This window comes from Anopheles moucheti, chromosome X, assembly GCF_943734755.1.
Source record: "Anopheles moucheti chromosome X, idAnoMoucSN_F20_07, whole genome shotgun sequence".
NCBI classification, from domain to species: domain Eukaryota; kingdom Metazoa; phylum Arthropoda; class Insecta; order Diptera; family Culicidae; genus Anopheles; species Anopheles moucheti.
Genome location: NC_069142.1, coordinates 2,743,175 through 2,765,991, shown reverse-complemented (window position 1 = coordinate 2,765,991; position 22,817 = coordinate 2,743,175). Strand labels below are relative to the sequence as shown.

At 44.8% G+C, this 22,817-nt stretch overlaps 1 protein-coding gene across 1 annotated transcript; it reads left to right on the top strand.

Moving 5' to 3' along the window:
* Positions 1-14: 14 nt before the first annotated feature.
* LOC128306884 (uncharacterized) lies at positions 15-21,607 on the top strand. Its single transcript, XM_053044521.1, is given in 26 exon segments — positions 15-729; positions 869-1,472; positions 1,551-1,618; positions 1,709-2,897; positions 2,961-3,061; positions 3,162-3,383; positions 3,442-3,643; positions 3,729-4,213; positions 5,827-5,980; positions 6,058-6,181; positions 6,252-7,500; positions 7,569-7,771; positions 7,844-8,353; positions 8,427-8,793; positions 8,874-9,101; positions 10,499-10,620; positions 10,750-10,977; positions 11,673-12,401; positions 13,068-13,420; positions 14,422-14,765; positions 14,865-15,315; positions 15,427-15,860; positions 15,936-16,012; positions 17,321-17,424; positions 17,499-17,706; positions 18,199-21,607. Coding segments are annotated over 26 exon segments (9,657 nt in total). The 3' UTR covers positions 18,385-21,607.
* The last annotated feature ends 1,210 nt before the right edge of the window (positions 21,608-22,817 follow it).

Here is a 22,817-nt window from a genome sequence, read left to right as displayed (position 1 = left end):
TAGTGTGAAAGAAAATGAAGCGCGTAGTTCTAACAAGAGTAGTGGTGGTAATAGTGGTGCTACTGTTCGCACGCGGGTCCGTGCACGGCGCAAGGCCACTGTCTGCGAACGTTGCCAGCCCGAATGGCGCCTATCCTGGCATGCAGCTGCTCAGCGAGTCCGTGCACGACGAGCAGCCGGCCGCGGATGACCGCAATCCGATACTGGTGCTGACGAAGGACAGTGGTCAAACGAAGGATGTATCGCTTCTTCACGACGGTATGCCCGATCCGAGCCCGCTGAGCCTTGAGCGTCTGCTGGTGCCAAGGGAGAGCCTGGTGTACCCCGAGCGGGAGGGTCTGAGCACCGCCGAAGAGGAGGAGGAAGAAGCGGAAGAGGATGCTATGGAAGACGAAGAGGAGGATCAGGCGGAGGAGGAGGAGGAGGAACCGCAGGAGGAAGAGATGCGTGAGCGTGATGGGTTAACGGAGGATAGTGAGGAGAGCCGTCGCTTTCCGACATTCTACGTACGTCCAAACCACAGTTCCGGGACAAAAATGGCACCAGGTGATGACCTGCGACGGCATTCCAATCCCTGTGGCTCTGGCATCCTCGAGCAGTTGAAGTCTTCGGAGCACGTTGTACCGGTGCGGCGTAGCCCAGAAGAGGAGGACACAAACTTTTACATCGACGTCACGCACGATATGTTAGAAACGAGTACCGGAATTGTTCCGCGAGTCATTTACCGAGGTAAGGCAATCTCTGACAACCTTCAAGCTGGTTGAGTTATTGGAATATTGCATCAAACGATATTAAAAATCTTCCTTTGTTTGCGAAGCAGAGATATCCTATTCTGCTAAATAATTATACACTCCAATTCCATTTCCAGTGGAAGCAAAACGCTCTCCAGACACACAAATTCGGGATTTTTACATAGAATCTCTAAGCGGTGATCCGTATAATTTCGAGCAATCGACGGCACGCCCAATTGGTCAGTTCACCTATCGGAACGTGGATAGTGACGGTCACATGGAGCACGGCTACAAGCAGTCACCCGGTGACGTGGATAGCATTCCGCGCAGTACCTGGATCGATGACTTGGAAATAGACTGGCTTCATCATGCATACGCCACGCAGCAGCAGCAGCAGCAACACCACAGGCAGCGCGTTATATTCGGTGAACCGTTTCCTTCGTACTTCGACGTGGGCAACGACCATGATTCCACGCGAGCCGACGACGAAGACGACAATATCCTGGGCGAGAATTCGTTCGAATTTGAGGAGGCAGGGTTGCGACCGCAACGACCACTAAACACTAGACGGCCAGGTAAAGGGTGTCCGCGCAATGTCTGGAAGCATGATGGTATGGGAGAGGAGCAGGTGACCATCAACTGGTCCGTTCCGGGGACACAGGCGCATGGGTCAAGTTTAAACAACTCCAGCAGTATGTCGGGTGGAAGTATGGAGAGTCAGAGTAAAACTATTTACTTTAGGTAAGGTATTGGGGCTCTGGCGGGAGATAGTGTCCGTTTGTTTCGTCTACAGAAATGAATTGCTTGTTTTGCTTTCAGAATATTATATCGTACAATGACTAGCTACGTGATCTACGAATTGATCTATACAATGGTGCTTTTACGAGGTATATACAAAGATCTCACTACAAGATCACATTCGTTTAACTACTGGTCTATATTGTATTCCTATTCTGTCTGTTTCGTTAACTTTGCAGAGTGTAGCTTATATCTCAGGCAATCACAAGGAAGGATCGCATCGAATAGTCTCCCAACTGGGTACCAGGACTGTAGTTTAACCTTCCCATCACGGCCGACCTCCCAACCAGATAAACTACCCGGATTGCTAGTTCAACTGACCCGACTCAATACACCTTGCCGAGGCGGTGGGTATCTCCGCTTTATGGCTGATTCGAACCAACAGGACACCAGCAGCGGCGAGACTGGTGGTAGTAGCAACAATCACTTCAACAGTCCGGACGATGAGCAATCGAGTGCTCGAGATGATCATCAAACCATATCACTCTGCGGCAAACTGGAGGAGCTACCTGCATCGGAGCGGGCGTTTCACTTTCAATCACATCATAACACTACCCTGTGGCTACATAATTCGCCACTGTTTAGCTTACAGTACCGACTAGTTGACTACTGTTACAACATGACGCTGCGGGAACAGAACGGAACGGTGCAATTGCGGCCCGGCGATGGGTCGCTTGACTGTTACTTTCGCATTCATCTACCGTACGGATATCGAATAGCGTTGCACCTGCTGACGAATGAATGGCAACAGGGTCGCCATACGGGGGCACTCAACGACAGCAATGTCCCCGCTGTTCGCCATGAATCCATTGAGCTTGGCATGAGCGATACCGACGCTGGAAACCAACAGTTTCTGGCACCAATCCGTTGCTCTTCGGCAAATGGTATGCTGGTGGAGGTGTATGAAGACGGTGGACATCGGTGGACGTCCTGTATCAACAGTAGTTCAGATACGACCCGCTACACATTGACGTCCAGTGGCAACAACATAGTGGTTAAAGTCAGCAAACTACAGCAACCAATCTTTGAAGATACGGGGATCGATGATAGCCGTGATGCAAGTGGTCCATTGCCCTCACATTCGTCATCCTCATCCTCATCGCCATCATTGCCCTCACCTTCGGTGTCTAGAATGCGTGCGAATGGATCAGCGACACTGTTGTTTGAGTACAGGGCGAACCCGATTGAATCCATCACTTCACGTTGTGCCTTTGGTTGGATAGCAACCACTCAGTTCTGCATTTCGTCCATCGAGCGACGGCTGTCGTGGCAGGAGGCTGAAGCCGAATGCAACCGGCTCGGTGGCCATCTAATGTCAATACGCTCGAGCGAGGACCAGCAACTAACCGATCAACTGCTCTTCAACAGGTAGAAGAGAGCTATTTAAAAACACTGTGCAGTATTGACTTTCAAACTTCTCTTCCATTTTAGCCCGACTTACAAAGATGATAATGCGTACTGGATTGGTGCGTCCGATCTCATCGTGGAGAGTGACTTTAGGTGGAATGATAAGTTTGCCTTCACATACTCGAGTACGTATTGCAATTCCAACTTTACCAGAGCACATCGTTTATTACACGTAGAGCGATTCGGCTTGTAACCTTCACTTATCTGTTTCGCCCACGTCCACAGATTGGTTTCCAGGATGGGTGCACCAGGAAAACTATAATCGGCAACCGAATGATGACGGACTAAGTGGGCAGGATTGCGTCGAAATTCGACGCCACTTTCAGATTGCGACCAGCAGTGGGCAGACGACTCCCACCGTTAGTCCGCTAACTTTGTCGTACATGTGGAACGATCGGAATTGTGATGCACGTAACTACTTCCTCTGCGAGCGGATGATGGATGAAGGTAATTCATAGTACTGCTTTTGTTGAGATATGGTTCTATTGCAATTTTCCCTCCTCAGAGCTTCCTGAGCGACTTTGGAACGAGTCTGAATGTAACGTAACCGTCACACTCAGTGCGGAACGATCGAAGGCAACAATTTGGAGCCCGGGATTTCCCCAACAGTACCCTGACAGTGTTGACTGCTATACCCTTATTCAGGCTCCGCTAGGCTACCGTGTAGTGCTGGACTTTGAGGAGATGGTGCTGGAGAATGAACCACTGTAAGTACACTGCATTCTTCGAACGCTCTGCTATGGTAACCTACATAAACTGACTCATGGTGTGTTGGTTCTGCAAACTTTACAGCTGCTCCTATGATTATCTGCAACTGGTCGAACCGGACATGACCGGTCCCTATGTGCCGTCAAAGTCTGCGAAAGACTTTTCCAGCACCGTGCTGTTTCGCTTCCGCAATTCACGCCACAGTGGCCGTTACAACGTACAACATCGGCGAAAGAGTACAAAGACGGGACAGAATACTCCCGGTGCGGGTAGGAGTGGTGCTGACGGCACTGGAAGCGGTGACAGTGGCGTTGACATAGAGAACAGAAGCGATATCAACTTCAACGTACCGAGCATCGTGCTGCAACCGAGTGATTCAAGGTATACGAGCAGCTTACCACTTCCGGAGCTAAGTTTGGGCAGTGTGCCACGGAAGATATGCGGCGACTGGAGCTCGAAGCTAAAGCTGCTTCGTTACGTAACGACGGGACCATCGCTTGGCTTACGCTTCGTGTCGGACTATTCGAACAACTACGGAGGATACAAGGCGAGGATCTCGATGGAAAACGGTAAGATGACTACCGGGCTAGGGGCCGAGCTTCTGTAGTGTATCGTTCATTTCGATAGTGAGTTCCAATAGCGAACCTACTCCTTCCGTCCTCTACTCGTCACTCTGGCAGTAGCTCCCATGATATTCTTCCGTTTAGTGAGCCTTTCCACTAGGAGTTGTTTCATTTATGCTTTCATTTTGTGTTACACCCATTCTGAACATAGCCACTATTGGTTTGATGTAGCATTTCTGTTGGTAGTAGATCACTAAGAAAATGAAAACCACACGAAATCTGTTACAAGCTTACGTTCATGGCAGGAACTAACCATAGTAGTCGTTCGGAGGTTGACCGTACGTCAATTATCATTTATTTGTGATAGCAGATGTGATGTGCAAATGTTTACAACAAAACAGAACTATACTACACGTAGAAGCTAGCGTCACAAAGACGCCCCATACAAATTTCGTACAGTATGAAACATAAACTGAAATACCTATATTCAAATGCTTAGGAAGGCCGAGGGCACATGGTAAGTGCAATCTGTTCAACCAGTTTTCTGCCTGAAACTACCTAAGCTCTCTAGTTCCCGGATTGAAATTGACATTTCTTTTTTAAATTAATTACACCAGAAAATCTATACATATCTATAGTTATAAGACCGCTTGCCTACCATTCATTAGTTTGCGCAACGTTTCGCTCTGTGACGCCTCTTGTTTCAGCCTCGTCCAAATCAAGTACAACGAATCGATTTGCCCATTTCGCATTGGCACATAGATGGGGATTCTGTTGCTACGCCCAACAATTATCCGGTGGTGGCGAAAAGCAGTCAATCAGTGGCAGCTTTTTGATCGCGTGTCTTATCGGTTGCGCTTGCGGAAGAGGATATACAACTTGATCTTGCGCTGTGTGTTTGAGTTTTGTTTTCCGTTTTCGTTGTTCGTAAGGCAAAATTGCGAATCTGTTGCTCACGTGTTCACAGGCATTTGTTTGGTTTGTGTTTTGTTCTGGAGTTGACGTAGGTCTCATTCCGCTCAATAATGGATAGGCGTGTTTATGGTAACGATGGCAGGGTACAACAGTTTGATCTATTCCTTTCATTGTGCAAGCGCGCTGCAGTTGTTATGTGTTTGCTCCTGTAGTACGTATACGTTTGTCCTTATTTCTAAAACAATGTTGTCCATCTTTATTTACTTCTGTTCATTATCTTTGCTGCTGGTACGCACTAGGAATGGCTAATACGAACGATAACTAGATTGCATGTACATTGAACGTAAATCCTTTCGTTTTAAAGTTCGCTGTTACAACAAAAAAATTTGAACCATTTATGAGATTGATTGTCTTTCGCGTTATCGTTACCTGTTAGTAGTGTTGGAAAAAAAATGCTTCGAGTTTCAGTATCCTTTGTCGTACACGTTTCCATCAACTAATCCAGAAGACCATCAACAACAGATCATGTGCCAGTGGGCGCGCTAACCTTTATTCGGAAATCGGTCACTTGTTGAAGTATTGAAATCTATAGCTATCGTTAACGATATATGATCCTGTTGCACGAGGTCTCCTCATAACGCGCTCCTATGCTTAACACTGGTAACGTCTATTGCTATTCCACCATTTATGCATCTGGCCTGCAGTGACATCCGAGTGTCACGACGAACGGTTTAAGGCATACAACAACTCTTGCTACTTGATCATCTCGTACCCCGATGTGGATTGGACGACTGCACAGCAAATCTGTCGCGGTATTGGAGCGCAACTCGCCTCTATATCAACAACGGATGAGCAGAGGTTAGCGTCGAATAGTTAACATCATCAAGTGTTAGCGATGTTACTTCTGTTGAAACGATTTTTTCCCTCCATGTCAGGTTTATTACGTCAAACATTCGCAACAGTGTCGACTACACGCCAAGATCCCTGTACTGGGTTGGCGGGGAGATAACCGCCAACGGTAACCTGGAGTGGGTGGATGGAGTGAAGCTGTTGTTTGAGGTAGTCACACTTTCTTGTTGTTTTCATAACACTTTTGTTTACACCACAACAACTTTGTTTGTCAATTTAGGGCTGGTTACCTGGGCAGCGGCCAGAAAAATCAGACACGTCTAAAATTCCTGCATGTCTAGGTCTTCAATGGAAGGTGTCTCCAACACCAATGATTTCATCAGGCTTACACTGGACAGCACAAAAATGCTCTATGATCGGTGGATACGTATGTAAGAAGCCCCGACCACGACTGGATGAAACTATGGTGAAAAATCAAACGCTTTCCGGTACGGAGGGCCATCTACTGTCGCCAGGGTATCCGAATCCCTACCCTGCTCAAACCGATTTCTGGATACGGATCATTGCACCGGAGCACCGTCGCATAATCATTCAGTTTCAGAAGCTAGACCTCGAACATCAAGACGAGTGTCTGTATGATTACATCAGTATTCAAAACTATCCAATATTACCAAACGCTCGCGGAGGTTATTCGAGAGCTGGTGGAGAGAACGGTAATGCCGCACCGTTGACAGAGTACTTCCATAGCAATGGAAGCACCAGCAAGCTTCATACCGATCACGCAGCAGTGAAAGAACACACCTCAACACAGACCACAGGAAGTTCAGCTGTAGATGTAAAGAAGCATTTTCCCTTTCCGGACAGCTTCTCCAGTAAGGAAAATCATACACAATCTAGTGTTCGGTTCCAACGACGAATCCGGTACGTTAGTACGGGCGCAGAATACGCTACCAGTGATCAGGACATCACACCAGAACGGGAGGTAGCTAATGTACACCCGGTAACGCTACTAAACGATCCCCTGTTCCAGTTCAATGAGCTTACTCCATCGTTTCTGCCGTATGTGCGTTGGTGCGGTACGCACGATAGCAATATGGCACGGTTTAACTTTATCTCCACGGGTAACGAGGCAATCGTGCGCTTCCATTCGGATTTCTCCATCAGTGGGACGGGGTTTTCGGCAACGTGGAGCACCGTCGATATGACCGGATGTCCGCTGCAGACCATTACCTCGAAGGAAGGCTCGATACGTAGTCCGAACTATCCATACTTTCTGCTGAACAATATCGACTGTACGTACGTGATACAGGCACCGTTCGGGAGGCGTGTTTGGTTGGAGTTTCTGCTGACCGATCTAACGCAAGATGCAACACTGCTGGTGGATATTGCTGATGGCCCATTCGAACCGTTTGCGGATGAATCGCACGTTAACGACGGTGTATTCGTGAGCAAGGGTGAACGTTTGGTTGTGCGATTGAAGACGGGGGTATCACCCAGGGGAAATGGTTTCCATGCGATCTTCAAGACGTGTAAGTAACTGTAGCAATTGTTAAAACATTCAGTGGAATGTTAAAAACATATCTTCATTATCCAATAGTGGCTCATGTGAACGAACAACGATTTATAACTCTTTCGAACAAGACAACTGGGATGCTGTATTCGCTCAACTACCCAGAAGCGATGCCATATGATGTCGACTACACGCAGCACTTAATCGCTCCGCTTGGCGAAGTCATCCTCTTGGAGTTGTACGGTGTCGGATTTAGCCAACATGGCTGCCACCAAACAGGATTTATAGAGGTAAGACTTAATGGGTGTTGCCAGTCTTTCAATTTTACAGTGCGTACTGTGTTTGTACTTCTTTCTCGCCAGATCTATGATAACTATACGGACAGCAATGGTACGCTGTGGCACCTATGCGAACACCATTCGACAGGTAAGCCGTCAACTGTCGAATCCGAAGCGATCAAGATGACTGAAGTGGAGCATCATTATGGAGCACACGGGGCAGCGAAACTGCGACTACCAGTTGCGTCGGCACATACACTTGCCAAACCTGCCCCGATCTACATTACCTCGTATCTAAACACGATCCACATACGGCAGCGTAATGCGAATGGGACAGGAATACGGCTAAACGCTACCGTACGACTGCAGGAAGATGTGGGCTACAAGATGAAGCTTATCTCCAATACAGACGAGTGGGTCGAAAGCTGTAAACCGAACCCATGCCAGTACGGTGGCAAGTGTATTACTGCCGGCCACAAACGTGGCATCTGCCAGTGCTATGGTCACTTCACTGGTCGTTTCTGCGGACTAAATATCTGCGAGTTGGAACCATGCTTCTTTGGGAAATGTGAACTCACACCCACCAGCTTCAAGGTAAGTTCCCGCCGAAGCAATGTTCACTGTCTGCCACAGCCTGATTCTTTTTGTTGTATTTTTGCTATCTTAGTGTAACTGTCAGCCAGGGTTCGTAGGTGTACGGTGTGATCAACGGCAGAAACCGTGCGCGGAAAATCCATGCGAAAGCCGTGGCGAATGTTTTGAGAAGAATGGTGGATTCTTTTGCCGCTGTCACGCTTGGTGGGAAGGTCCACGGTGTGAAAAGCGCATGATGCACATACCGTACAAACCGCTGTCGGAACGGATGCTGCAGGAACCTTTCTGGCTCGGGTTGATCACCGTGTTCGTGGTGCTTGCCGTGATCGGGCTGGTTTGGTGTGCCAAGCGCCATTTTCCGGAGAAGATCGAAAAGCTACTCGCCGACGATACCCAGCTGAATCGAAGTAAAGTTTGACACCGCTTATTGCTTCACCGCAGCGCCGTTTCCTCCGGGGCAATGACTTACGTTTCTTGCTTCTTGCTGCTGCATATCTACTCCCTTTCTATATCTCCATAGGCACCTTTCCGCCGCACCATCTGAACACTGCCTTGCGCGAGCAGCTGCAGGCTACCGCCGGTACTGTTTCCTCTTCGAACGCCACTACCCCCGCATCGCATCGGACGATCTTTGGACGATTGGGTATAAGAAAACCATCCATATTGAGTCTCAGCAGCCCACAGCAAGTTGGAGGGGCTACCGCTAGAACATTTTCTTTAGATGATCTTTTACGGCCCCCTCCTCGACGTAAGACAGACAAACATATGATAAATTAATAATCGAAACATAGCACCAAACAAACCTACCTTTTTCGAACAAATTTTACAGTAACATAACAACAACAAAAAACTACTCAGTCTTATCAATCCAACCTCAAAGCTGTGTCTGTTAGTGCCTTGCTCACGATATGTAATCTTGCTGACTTTTCGTTTGCTTTACGCTCTATTTCATTCTCTTCGTACATCGCTCTCCCACTTTAATACCTGTTCACTATTTCTCTATCACCCTCTCTTTCGCTCAATCTCTGTCTGTCTGTCTATTTAACCATATAATTCTAATCGCATTGTACAGTTAAACTAGGTTTAGTCTATCCTCTATCTGTTCCTAGAACTAAAGAACAAACAATAACCCGTAAAGAAACATCTATTGCTGACTACCAATCCACTACTCCTCTATACTTACAATTCTGTTCCAACTCACCTGTTTTCTCCTTCCAACATCCATCATCTACTGATAACATGCTAACTCCTCTCTCTCTTACTAGTACTGTGTGTTGTGTGTCCCTCGCACCGTATTATACGTAACATAGAAGTTGGACAGTAAAGTAAAGACACTTTCTAGGTGTAGTATTTATACCAATTACTATTTGTTGCACCGTACTGATAGCGTAGGACACGCAAATATTCCATTTCGATCGTAGTATTGTGGCTTGCTCCTGTTTTCCAACCGTTGATGAAACGTTTATTCGGAGTATATCTGAATTATCAACAATTGGAACAAAGCGCAAACAATCGAGTCTGAAAACCGGAACTGGTGCGTTTACTAACAGATCGAATTAAATCGGCGAAAACATTAGCAAGCTCGAATTATCGTTATTAAAATGTATTTTTTTCATCACTAAAATGTACTTGTTGGTGACTATGATTACGTAACCCTCAATTTTCCTTTGATTTTGGTTACTAGATTAGGGAGGCGAATGTGCACATGGTTCACATAATAAGCTACAGATGCTACCGATCGTGTGGCTTGCAGTTAGTTGTGGCACTTTCATTTTCACATGTAAAATAGTTCCAACTCTAACTACCCTTGCCTCGTTTTCTGATAATACCGAGTATTTCCATACTAGGTGGTTTGAATAAACACGTTTACATTCGTCTCATCTTTCCGGTAGTGTTCCTCAGGATACCCTGCCGAATGTTCCACCTGTTTCCTAGTGTACATTCTTTCCGATTCGGAACACAGTAACCAATACATAGCGCATGGTTTGCTAACTTCCTTCCAAGTAGTAATTTCATCCAATACGTTTCCACCACACACAGTTTCCTTTTCCTCAAAAAAACCATCAATTCCCAGTCCTAGGAAATAAAAACGCAAGCAGCAATGTTATATCTCACCAGCTCCGTTTTTCGCGACCCCTCTTTCAGGCACACCATCACCCAGGAAGAAGCGAAACAATTCCACACCAACGAAGAAAAACGTCAACGAAAAGAAACAGATACTGCAGCAGCTGGTGTCACCCGCGCAAAATGCGGCTACTAAAGTCAGTGTTGACAGCTATGACAGCAATCCATATCCGGATGCGCGTGTCCTTCGCCACTTCCGATGGCGCGCAGCACGTCGGCGACCGTACTAATTGCGGTGTGCTTTCTTTTTTTGTTTTGCGAATCTTTTACAGCAAGTAAGTTTGGGCGAGCTGATACAGCTCTCGGAGACCCGCCTGAAGGCAAACTATGCCGATTCCGATGCCGGCATGAAGGAGACGACATTCTCGGAGAATTCCCTCTCGGTGACATCGATGGTCCGACAGATCTCCGATCCAAAGCTGGAGAAGAAGGTGACGTTTGCGCGTCTGCTCAGTAAGGTGTCGGCGGAGATGAGCTCCGGCTCGGAAGACCTGGCGAATGTAAGTAGTTGCACGCACGCTTGCAAACCAATCCAACCGAATCGTAGTATACGTGTATACCTGTTTCCGTTTCGACTTTCGTTCGATCCGTTTAATCTTTTGTTTTGTTGGATTTTTGGAACCCCGTTTGAGTACCTCATGTTCTATACATCATCCGCTTCAAACGTCAGGCTTTTGAACGTTCCAAACTAGGCTTGGTTTTGTAATCTATTGTTACTAACTCTACAGCTCTACATCGCTGACTACTATGCCATATACTTAGTGTTTCGTTTCTTTTTGGGTTGTTAGTTTATACACATCGACACGTTAACATGTACTACCCAATTATTGATCGTAAAAATTCAAGGTGTAAACACACCAGTTTGTGCGCAAACTGCGTTCTCGTCCCTATAGCTTCGAAGTTTGCCCATGTTCAGCCACACACAAGCGAGTGAGCTTTTTGCGTAGGTATAGAGCTAGCTGGAAAAGGAGACTAAGTAAATTGGCTAGTTCCTAGTGTACACAACCTTCCACCGGGTCTCGGGGTCAGGTCCCTCCAGTAAAACCAAACATCCTTTACAAAATCAGAACCAAAACCCAAATGCGAACCCTTCGCGGACTAGGTGATCAGCTCATTGAAAACTATTTATCTCTTCACCGCCCTCCACCACCCATGCATTCCTGTCTTTGCTTCGCCAACCCCTCCCACAAAAAAGGGAACGAAGCATTCTAGTGCCCTAAGTCTTCCAAATGAGGTACCGCCACGCGCAAATTCCGTACCACCGTCGCCGTGCACAAACGAAATCCGGTCGCCCCATAGTACCTCGTCGAACCAGGGCAGTGATTCGCTTTCGAGCTCCGAGCTTGCGCTGCACGATTTTGGCTTGCGCAGCAGCAACCGCCGGACACGGCCGAAGGTGTCAAGCGCCGACTCGATCTTGGCGATGTTCAAGAACTTTGCCGCGTCCAGCAGCGCGCTAAATACGCTTCCCTCGTCGATCATCATCTCGCCGTCATCCACACCGACCGCGTCCAGTCCGCAGGATGATGTGCCGGGCGATGACGATTCGTCAACCTCCTCTAATCACACGCCGGTCAGCTACTCGAGCGGCGGCACGTCCGACTCACCCGTCTTCTACCGGCAGAGCACGATCGAGGTGCCGGTACTGGATGCGCTTAGCGCGCACAAGTCGTCCACGAACACGACGACAAGCAGTAGCTCATCCGCTAGCTCGACACAGCTGCATCCGCCCACGATACTGCTCGAGATACCGAGCAACGGCATCAACAACAAGTGTTTGTCGCCGATTCGGGAAATGCCGACACCGATACCATCACCGGCACTGACGCCAATCATGCCCCGGCCGCAGCGTATGCGCACTCCGCAATCGATCCATGATGAGTCCATGTCGGTAACGTTCAACAGTGGCTACGAAGATTACCACGTAAGTTTCACTTATTTCGGGCTACATGCAACAGAATGCCTAGATCACATCCGCATAACTTACCGTAGCCGTTACACATAGCATCACATGTTTAGAAGCACGTTTTCCCTTCTGAAACGATTCGCTTTCAAACTTTCTTATTTCGATCTCCATACTTCACAATTCCTCAAATATTCAGATATCGAATACGAACTAAATTAGCGTTGACCCAGCCCTCCATCTGCACATCTGCCATTTTTCAAATATTCCATCTTTTTACTCCAGATATACTGATCGAACTGCTTACATATTCCACATAATGTTTTTTTAACTGTTTGTGTTATATAATTATAGATTCCTTTCTATTAACTCATACACGTCTGCAATATGGTATCTATGCACAAACCTCCCTTCCTACGTTGTTTGCCGATCCTCTACCAGTAGCGATTCATATACAAATCGTTCTTCTAACTTGGAAGTCTATACTCACTTACACGTTTTTCTCTGCCTATCTAACTGTCTATCGAATAACCTACCCTACTCTTTCTACACTGCCTACAATGCCTGCGCACTGCACCCTTGATATCACTTCCCTTTTTTACCGTCCGTCACCTGTTCCAACCTTGCTCCTACAAAAAAGCAAACGTCAAATCTACTAGCATTGATCCTAATCCTCATTGTATTCAGAAGCCCCATCAGCTATCAATTGAAATACGGCCACCAGACGAACCCGACCGTGGAGAGTACTCTTCCTTGACAACACTATCGTCCTCGCAAAGCGACACCACAGTCGATGGTCCCGCCGGTCTCGGTGTGCCGATGATATCGATCGACATCCATCCACCGACGCCAGAACATAAGAGCCCCGAGCGGCCGCGCGATTTGATCATTCCAGCGCTAGTGATACAGCAACCGAGCCCAACGAAGGAGCGTACGACCGTGGTGGTAATACCCGGTTCTCCGCCACCGCAACGCGCCAACCACACATTCGACGCTAGCATACTGTCGAACACCGGTTGCAAGCAGCAGCAACAGAAGAGGTGAGAACGCTCATCACCCGTACACATGTACCATGCGGCCTAGAGATGTGCGCGCTGAGTAAGAGTGAGTGAGTGAGTTGAAATCTTCGAGAGAGTGAATAAGTATAAATCAGCACGAAGAGTTTTTATGACTCCTTTAACCACTCTTTTGCGTTTATACTCACTCTCACTCTCTGTGCCGACTAGAAACTCACTCAGGAGTGAGTAAAACTGTTTTATCAATCTTTGGATTATACTCATTTTTATTTAAAATGGTTTTTTATAAAAAATGTAAAATGGTAAAAAGTTAAAATGATATATAAGAAAACAATAGGATGCAATCGGTCATTTAGGGAGACCGAGCAAGAATTTTTTTTCATTCACCTTGATACCGAAAACCGCAAAGTCGTATTCCAATTCGTTATGAATTTAACCACGAATACAAACTTGTACAAATAAATCATTTTTTATTAATTTTAACAGTCCTTGGTAAAAAAAACACATTTTGAATGAAATTATTTTTTACTGTGGTTTGCAATGAACAATTTTGATGGATGTTATTGGCAAGACCAGCGGAAAAATAAATGTACAAAAAATATGTTGAAATTAACACAAATTATATATTTAAAAATTTATAAAGAATAATTAATAACACCTACAGAATCATTTCAATCCAAAAGGAGTGATAAAACAGTTTTACTCACTCCTGAGTGAGTTTCTAGTCGGCACAGAGAGTGAGAGTGAGTATACACGCAAAAGAGTGGTAAAACATTAATGCAGTGTAATACTTTTTAATTAATCTCAAAAGAGTGAGTAAAAGGTTTCAAATCTTTAAACTCACTCTTTGACTCTGATTCAAATCATTGAAAAGAGTGGTTATTCTCATCTCTAATGCGGCCTTCTCTGGTCCATTCGATTGATGAGAAGAATATGCCATATATATACCGTGGTTGCATATACCGCAACCTATTCTACAGCTTCTGTGCTCTAGTTTGTTACAGTTCAGTGTCTTATGATTGCAGATTTCTAAAGCAGTGGGAAAAGCCAACCTCACTCGATCTTCCGTTCGAGCCGCCAATGATAACGATCACCTGCAACAGCAATGAGGTGGTGTCTGATGCGGATGTGCCTTCACCAGCACATCCGATCGGATCGAAAGCTTCGAAATCGAATGGTGCCGGGGGCCTCGGTCCTCCCGGTGGCATGTGCTACCTGAGTCCGTTCTCGATGTGCATACGCGGTGATCGTGCCCCGTCAGAAAGCAATCTCAGCTCGTCCGGCTACTCTAGCATGGCGAGCCCCGGTCCCAGTCGCTGCGGATCCAACAATCCACTCTTTCCAAACGAATCAGACGAGCCTGGATCAGGTAAGAAGGGGTGCGACTAAACCAATAAGCACTAGCCATTGATCGTAGAACGAGTAGATCCCGTATAAGTATACATTCTTCATTTTCTAAACGAACCAGGTCCTGCCGGTCCAGGTGGTTATTCGGGATTTCACTCACTGATTAACAATCGACGACAATCATCTAATGTAAGGAAAAAGTCTGCGGATAATGGCAACGGTACTGGAGTGGGCAGTACAAACACCGGTCAAACTGGCTTTGGACACCATCAGCCTTCCTCGTTTCGTCTGCGTTCGGACTCGGAAACGTTGTCTGACGAGCCACTGTTGGAGTCGAACGACGAAGGCATCGGTACGGACCATCTAGACGAGAAAATTGAGGAGGGCGAAATCCGTAGCGCCAAGGAGCTGGAGCTGTACCTCGGCAAGGAATTGATTCAAACAGGGCAAGACATTCTCAGCCAAGAGAACTTATCGATGTCGCAGCTGCAGCTTCCTGCCATCGTCATCCAGTCGGATGCCGGGTACGATAAGCCGTCCCCCGTTTCGTCCCGCTCCGACAGTCCCCTGAGGTATGGTGGTTCAAGCACTGAGCTGAAAACTCGGGAGGCGTAACGAACTCACTGTGTCAAATCTGCCATTCTACAACTCGATGCGTTTCATTCCTCTACTCCGAACTCCAGCGAACGTAATGCCAGCATGGAGCGATTTTCTCCCATGTTCTACGGCAAGAAGGATCAGCATCTGCCCTTTACGGATTCGGATGGACTGTACGACTTTCCTTCGTCCGACGGCAAGGGAGGCACGGGTAGTACCATCGCCACCGCACACCGCAAATGCATCGGCCGCAGAAAGGATCGGCGCGTGGCACGCTCCGGTCTGGTCGCAGTCCAGTCGCCCTCCAAGTCTACCTCCGTGCTGTTGGAGATACCCGGCAGCAAGGAAAACGTTTCCCAGCACAGCCAGCACAACAACAGTGGCGGAAAGTTCATCAGCACAGCGCAAACCACTCGCAAAAGTCCCAAGCGACGCGTGCATCGTCAGCCGTTGGCAAGCAGCTCCTCGTCTACGGAGTCGCTGACGTCCATGCGGGAATACGCGATGCGATCATGCAAAGGTACGGTAGTTGCTGAATTCCACAAGCGAGCTAGTAGTTGTAGTAAACCCTTTGTTTTCTCATTGCCGCTTACAGAACAAGCTGGCGTATCACATGTCACTACCACGAAAGATTCGGTTGAAATGTGCGATCATGGCGATCATAAAGGTGAGGTAGGTACAGCGCAGACAAAAACCATCCAGCCTATCCCCAATACCGAAACCAATACTGCAGCAGGTTTGCTCCGGTTGCCAAGCGAAGGGGTGCACAGCCCGTCTACCCATCTGGCTAGTTTGCTCACCTTACTCACACGTTTTTGACCTCTATATTTTATTGACTTTTACCTAGTAGTCCCTTCAGCACACTTCTGGTTATTGCGCATCCAATCAATGCATCTTTCAACCCTGTGTTTTTTTTTCAATTGAATTAAGGTTTTAGAAGATCTGGGAAATCCCAGCACGGGTTGATGTTACTATTTCCGCTTTATGTTTGAGGCTACCCTCCTGCGTGGACGAACCGCGGCAGCAAGACGTTTGAACTCCGCTTGTTTGCGCTAGGTGCATACGATACCGAACAAGGTTGAGATTGTGTATTTGTGACGATCCACTGGATGTGTGCTACAGAGTTAACGTTGTGGATCGACCATAGCGACTTCGAAACAATCGACAATACAGCGCGTCGTACAGAACAGATGAATCAAGTTTTCAGCTAAAAATAATTGAGTAGTTATTGTTAACAGTCAACACCATCATGAGTTTTATGCATCCATATAGCCTCTCATCCCAGCCGCCATACTCATCTAGCTCACTAGTACACTGTTACTGTACAAACCTTGTTCTTAAGTGGATGTGTTGGTTGCCAAATTTGCTGCTCTCTTATACTAGCGAGTTACTATATAGCTATATTACGGATGTTTCTGTTTCGTTACTCTCTAACGCTTTGATCATACTTTCTACGTGTATCTTGTGACATTGTTCCGTTGAGTTAACCTCTCGCATTCGTTGACACGTTAGTGTATATATATATATAGAAACGCATTGTTTTGTTTTCGTCGGTAGACATTTATTATTTGGATAGTTAAGCAAAACAAGAGCGCCTGTGAAACTTTGCAGCAAAAAGTTTGATGATGTGCTTTCAGTACTATTCTTTCTTATAATTTTACTCGTTCTTTGCACATACGAACAATAGTATAAAAACAAAGTTATTGTGTGTAAACATTTGTGGCGTAATTTAACAACTTAATTCCATACTATATATGAAGAACTACTTTACGTAATTCAGTTCAGTTTGCGCATAAACGTAGCGTCTAGTTACTACAGTGTGTTTAACCACTTGTTAAGATTTTATACAATTAGAACAGCATCGATATACTCATCACAAAAAAAAATCCTTAGCGTGCAATAATTTTAGACTACACGAGTGTCAGACAATGCTCAAAGTCGTGTTATTTCCCTTCATTCTTTTCACATACGCCTGTGCAGGAGATATCTAGCATCCAAATGTTACCGAAACCAGCACCGCCGGAGGATATGCGCAAGCCGCCGTACAAAATACGACGGCTGAAGGCAATTGGCAATCAGATAAGGTATGCGTCTCCAATACTCAAGAACTCACAATAATGACGATTAAAAACACTTGTGGGTTTTACTTCTTCTGCAGGTTTTTGCGTCGACTAGAGCGATCAATTCACCGTAAAGAGCAACCGTCTCAGCCATCTGACGAGGACATGAATGAGAGTGGTAGTATGAAGGATTCGCCAAAGATGTCGTCACCGTTGATCCGATTCAAACAATCCCAAATAGACGAGGAAGACGAATCGGAGGAGGACGATAGTAAGAACAAATACTATTCCAACGTACTGAACAAGGTGGGTTAGATAGGACATTTTGCAATAGATCTGCATACGTTTAGGATGTGAAATTGAAGTAAAATTTATCTACTTAGCTATGACCGTGGGTAATGTTTTGTACATACGTGTAAGCAATGTTGGAAAAAAGACTTGGTGTAGACAAATTCAAGTGTGTAGATGTAGTTTTGAAATGACAGAACTGTCAAGATTCGCGACGCAGCGTCGCATAGAGCAGCAGCTGTCATGTACTATAAAAAAGTATAACAAAAATAGTAGTAACTATGCACTAGAGTCGATCACAAGTCAATTAGTCACCTTAGTATCAACATTTTGGATTTGGACATTATACAATATCTATTCTAAACTTTCAAGACAAATCTGATGGATTGAATTGAAAACAGCCGGAACATCTCGGTACAATGCAAATGATAAAGGTTGAACCATGACCATGAGCTGAACTAGGGGCTATGTGAGCAGCTGCTTATGTCGATACTTTTTATTTCCTTGTAGCAACAACAACAACTCCAGCAACAGCAACTTCTGCTGCCCGCGGAGGGTAACGCAGTCAACTCCAACGCTCGCCAGCATTGCAAGATATCGCGACAGAGACGTGTTCCTAGCCATGATTGCTACGCAGCAAAACCATGGTCCGAGGCGGAATGCAAGCTTCTCGGGGGTGAAGTAAACAGTGACTGAAGAAATTAGTTAGACAGCATTCAACCGTTCAACCGTGACTCGTGTACTGTCCGACTTATATTTGCACAATATAAGTTAAATTTATATTTCTTCCTTCCAACAAGAGGGAAGACGAAAAATTCGTGAATTTGCTTAACGCTAAGGCTTTGACAACAAGCTTTGACAAGCATTGACACCAGCCAGTCACTATATGAAGGTCGTTATGAAAATTACAAGCAAAGGAAAAAAAACAAACACTAATTACCAGGTACTAAAAACGGTGTAGTAGCCATCAGACAGTTGATTAGTGTACTATGCCTCGACGGTGACGTTGCTGGGTTGTAGCTTGAACGCCTGCAGAACTTGCAAAACCTTCATAATCTCATCTCTGCAACTCCTGCGTATACTCTGACAATTCAACTGGAGCCTTCACTGTTCAGTTGTGACGTGAACGTCTGGAGATATTGCATTTATAATTCCATCTCAGCAACTCCGGCAAACACTCCTGAAGGACATCTGCAGTCTTCGACTGACTACACGCAAAAAGGAGTCAGAAATTCCAAAAATCCCGTAAAATTCGGAAATCTCATCACTTTCCAGATGTGTCACAACCCAGCGCCAAATGGCGCCGAGCAGGACGATTACACATATGCCGTTGACTTTAAATGACATATAGCAATATAGGATAACTACGAAAAAAACACAAATATATACAACAAAGAAAATCATGAAAAATACAGTTTACAGCTACATATGACGCATTCTAACTCGTGTTACGATATTTTTGATCAGTGCTAGAGTTCTATTAAATACTTAAAATTAACACTGAAACAAACGGGCATAGATGCAACAGCAACAGCAAAACAAACCAAAAATACAAAAATCCTGACGTACTCCGCGCTGCTATATGAAGAATTTGGCAAATATTTGTATGTGTTCAGTTGATCTAAACGTTTTTAGCATGTTTGCATATCGCATATATTGTGAATATGTATCATATAATATATAGAAGTGAACTAGAAGCGTGCAAAAAAAATTTAAAGGAATAGTAGTAACGAAAAATGACAAAAAATGAAAGCAGCAAGAAGTAGTAGCGTGAAAAAAGGAGCATATTGGGGTACTTACATTTTTTCTACAGAGGACAACTTCGACATTCGCAGGATGGAAAATATGCACTACATAGACAGGCACCGCGCTCCAGTGCGCTCACGTACACTCACACACAACTGCACTCACGCATATAAATACACTCACAAACACTGTCGCAAATATTATCTCACTTGCATAAGATAGCACACACCCAGGATTAGTAAAGCTGAAAATTTATCGAAGGCAAAAAAAAAGAAACATAACTACTTGATACATCACCCGAACAGAGACTGATTTTCTAACATAAGAGAAACCAAGCAAAAAAAAAAGTAATCGAATGAGTAGAAAGCATTAGAAAGGATCCCATACTGCGATACTGTTCACATTTGTTTTTCTTTTCTCTCATGTTCAATATAAGTGTCGTAATTATCGAATTAATGGATCACGGCTAGATGTTATTGTTTCGCTACATCTTGACGATGCACCTTAGGTTTTTTGCCGGTAAATATGTACGGCTTATTTACATGTGTGTCCTGTGTGTGTTACTTCTAAAACTGCTGCACGGAAAAAATTTTTCGATTCAATTGGTGCAAAACAGACTAACGTATATTAGTGGTGTAGTGATCTAGACGAGACGACCGGTGCTGTCTCAACATCGTGGCAGGCGTACGTAGTAGATGTTGTTTTCATAAATTAAAGCCATTCACGCACACGCTCATGTTACAATCATTGTTGTTTTGATCAACTCTAGTTAATGCCTAGCGGAATGAGGGAATATATATTGGGGGAAGGTTGAAAGGATGATCGGAGGGCCCGTGAACCATTGGCAAACGATGCTATTTTAACGTATTGTACGACATAATAGTTCAAATAGGAGGTGCCAGAGTCATGCTGTCAGGCGGTAGTGTGTACTTCTTTAAATGTGGTGTGTTTTTATGTTAATTTCCGTCGCAACTGCAAGTCAAGTTGCTCAAACCTGGGGCAAGAATCTCAAACATGCTGTCCACCTTGCCCGCGTGGATGTGTGCGTGGTTTTCGATACATAAAAACAAAAGCAAACAAAAAAAAACACGAAAAATGAAGCAAAATCATACAAACAATATTAGCTTTAAGTCTATTGGGAAAATAAAGGATACGGGTTCAGCGATCTACAAATCCCAATTCAAGATTTGCCTTCCACATACACACCTTCAAAACTAGTCACACACACACTTCTTACACAAAACATGTACTCTTAAACACAAAATGTGTAAGTTTTGTGTTGAAAAAACTAAACGACTACGTCCTAAGCTTTCGATACTATTAAGTAGCATAAACTATTGTTCCGTTAACTGTTGATTGTTTTGAAGCGATTTTGTAATGCCTACATTTAGAAACTATACGGAAAGGAAAAAATTAACTACATGCACCTACGTCTACAGAGATTTAACTAGGACCAAAATGATGTATAATCATACCTAAAAAACAAAAAAGCCCAAACGTAAGAAAAAAAACAAAAAAATGCCTTCTGTGATAAGATTTGAATGCCGTGGCAAACCCGGAGAAAAACGAAGGGGTGTTTAAAACCGAAAAAGGGGAAAGGAAAAATCCACGTGTATTTTCCCCATTCTGTTTAGTATTTCATTCGGTATAGTTTTTAGGGATCGATGGAGGTTTTTTGCGAGGTTCTCATATGCCTCGACCACAAAAAGGATACGTTTGAGAACATAATTCTTGTTGAGAGAATCGTCGTAGTAAAACTCTCGTTTTGAATGCAATAGCGGTTTTTTTCCCCAATTGCATTATCACGTTATTATGTTGTGTTTTCCGTGATTCGTAGTAACAGAGAGAGAGAGAGAGAGTGAGAGATAAAGAGAAATGAAAAGGGAAAGAGAAACACATAAAAAAGGAGTTAAAAACGTAGATAGCACTATTTTTGCACGAAAAAAAATCTCTAACTGTTCATTTTCCCAAAAAAAACTAATAGCAATAAACCAAAAGCAACATTTAAATAGTTAAACACGTCGGCGTGCGTCGGAAGGTATCGAAAACCACGGTACTTACAAATTACTTTACAAGCAATGTATTTCTTAATGCTGGTAATAGATGTTTTAACGGTTAATTGCAAATCACACTAGGTTAAGCAGGGTTCAAGCAAAAAAAAAACACGTAAAATTCAGAGAACGTATAGTCAGCAAAACGCGTGAGAATATTCTTGACAGAAGCAAAATAAAACAAGGAAGAAAGATACGAACGGTGCAATACGGTCAGCAGTGTTCGACTGTGGGGAAAGAAGCAAAGAAAAGAAAAACAATAAAACCATTAATTGTTACGAAGAAGAAAACTAATTACAATTCCACCGCAAAAACTAATTACTTTAAGGCTAATTGTTTACTATTTAAAGATTACCAATATGTGCACTTTTCTAAGTAAGTTCGTGGACAAAAGAGAGCAACAAAATAAGCAACAAACAAACAAAACAGTGACAGACAAACGAGCAAACACTAAAGCTGTTAATTCATGACCATGTATATGTTCTTAGAAATCTATCGATAATAAAACTATAAAAGAAAACCAAGCAAGCAACAATACGGACGCAAAGTGAACGTTAATAACACACGATGGAAGGCTATATTTTTGTAGCACCCAGCACTACGCATGATGACTCGAGCCAAGAACATTAAATAAATCGTAAAAAGACAGGAAATCTTACTTACCTTGCGGAATTGTGAAAAACCGTTGTACAATAACGATATTGTTTACGATTTGCTGCACCACTATTGTTTTTCAGCGCGGAACTGTCAAACCAGCATGCGTCGAAGAGCGCGTTTACAAATCCCGCTTCAAAGGTTGCACTGTGTGTTTATTACTTGCTTATCAAAGAAAACTTGCTCGTTTTATGTTTCCATGCTTTGTTTTTGGACTACAAACGCTTTACAAAGGTAATAATCATACTGTTTATCGGTTGGTTAGCAAAATGTGTGCATTTGGAGGACAACGCAATACCCTAAGCACCTGGGCGCACTGCGTACAAACGGAGCGTATCTAACCCCAACGCCAACAACAGCAAACTCTGTATCTGGTTGGTCGTCCAAACCAATTGGTGGCAAATGGTGGGCCAATCATTGCAGGCTACGGTTTTTATTGGTAATACTTCTGCAAATCAGGCGCCGGACGGGAAAGTGCGGTTTGGTGAAGAGCCAGGTGTGTGCATTCATGCGGTTTTTCCGATCGTTGTGCTATCTGTTTACTCCGGGAAACTTTGGTTGCGACTGTGTGAAGCTGGCAGAAGGGACAGTTTCTGAAATGTTTGTTGATAATCTGCCCCGAGATGCCCACCAAAGGCAGTAGCATCATGAGCTGCTGACCGTGCACGAGCGCGATAG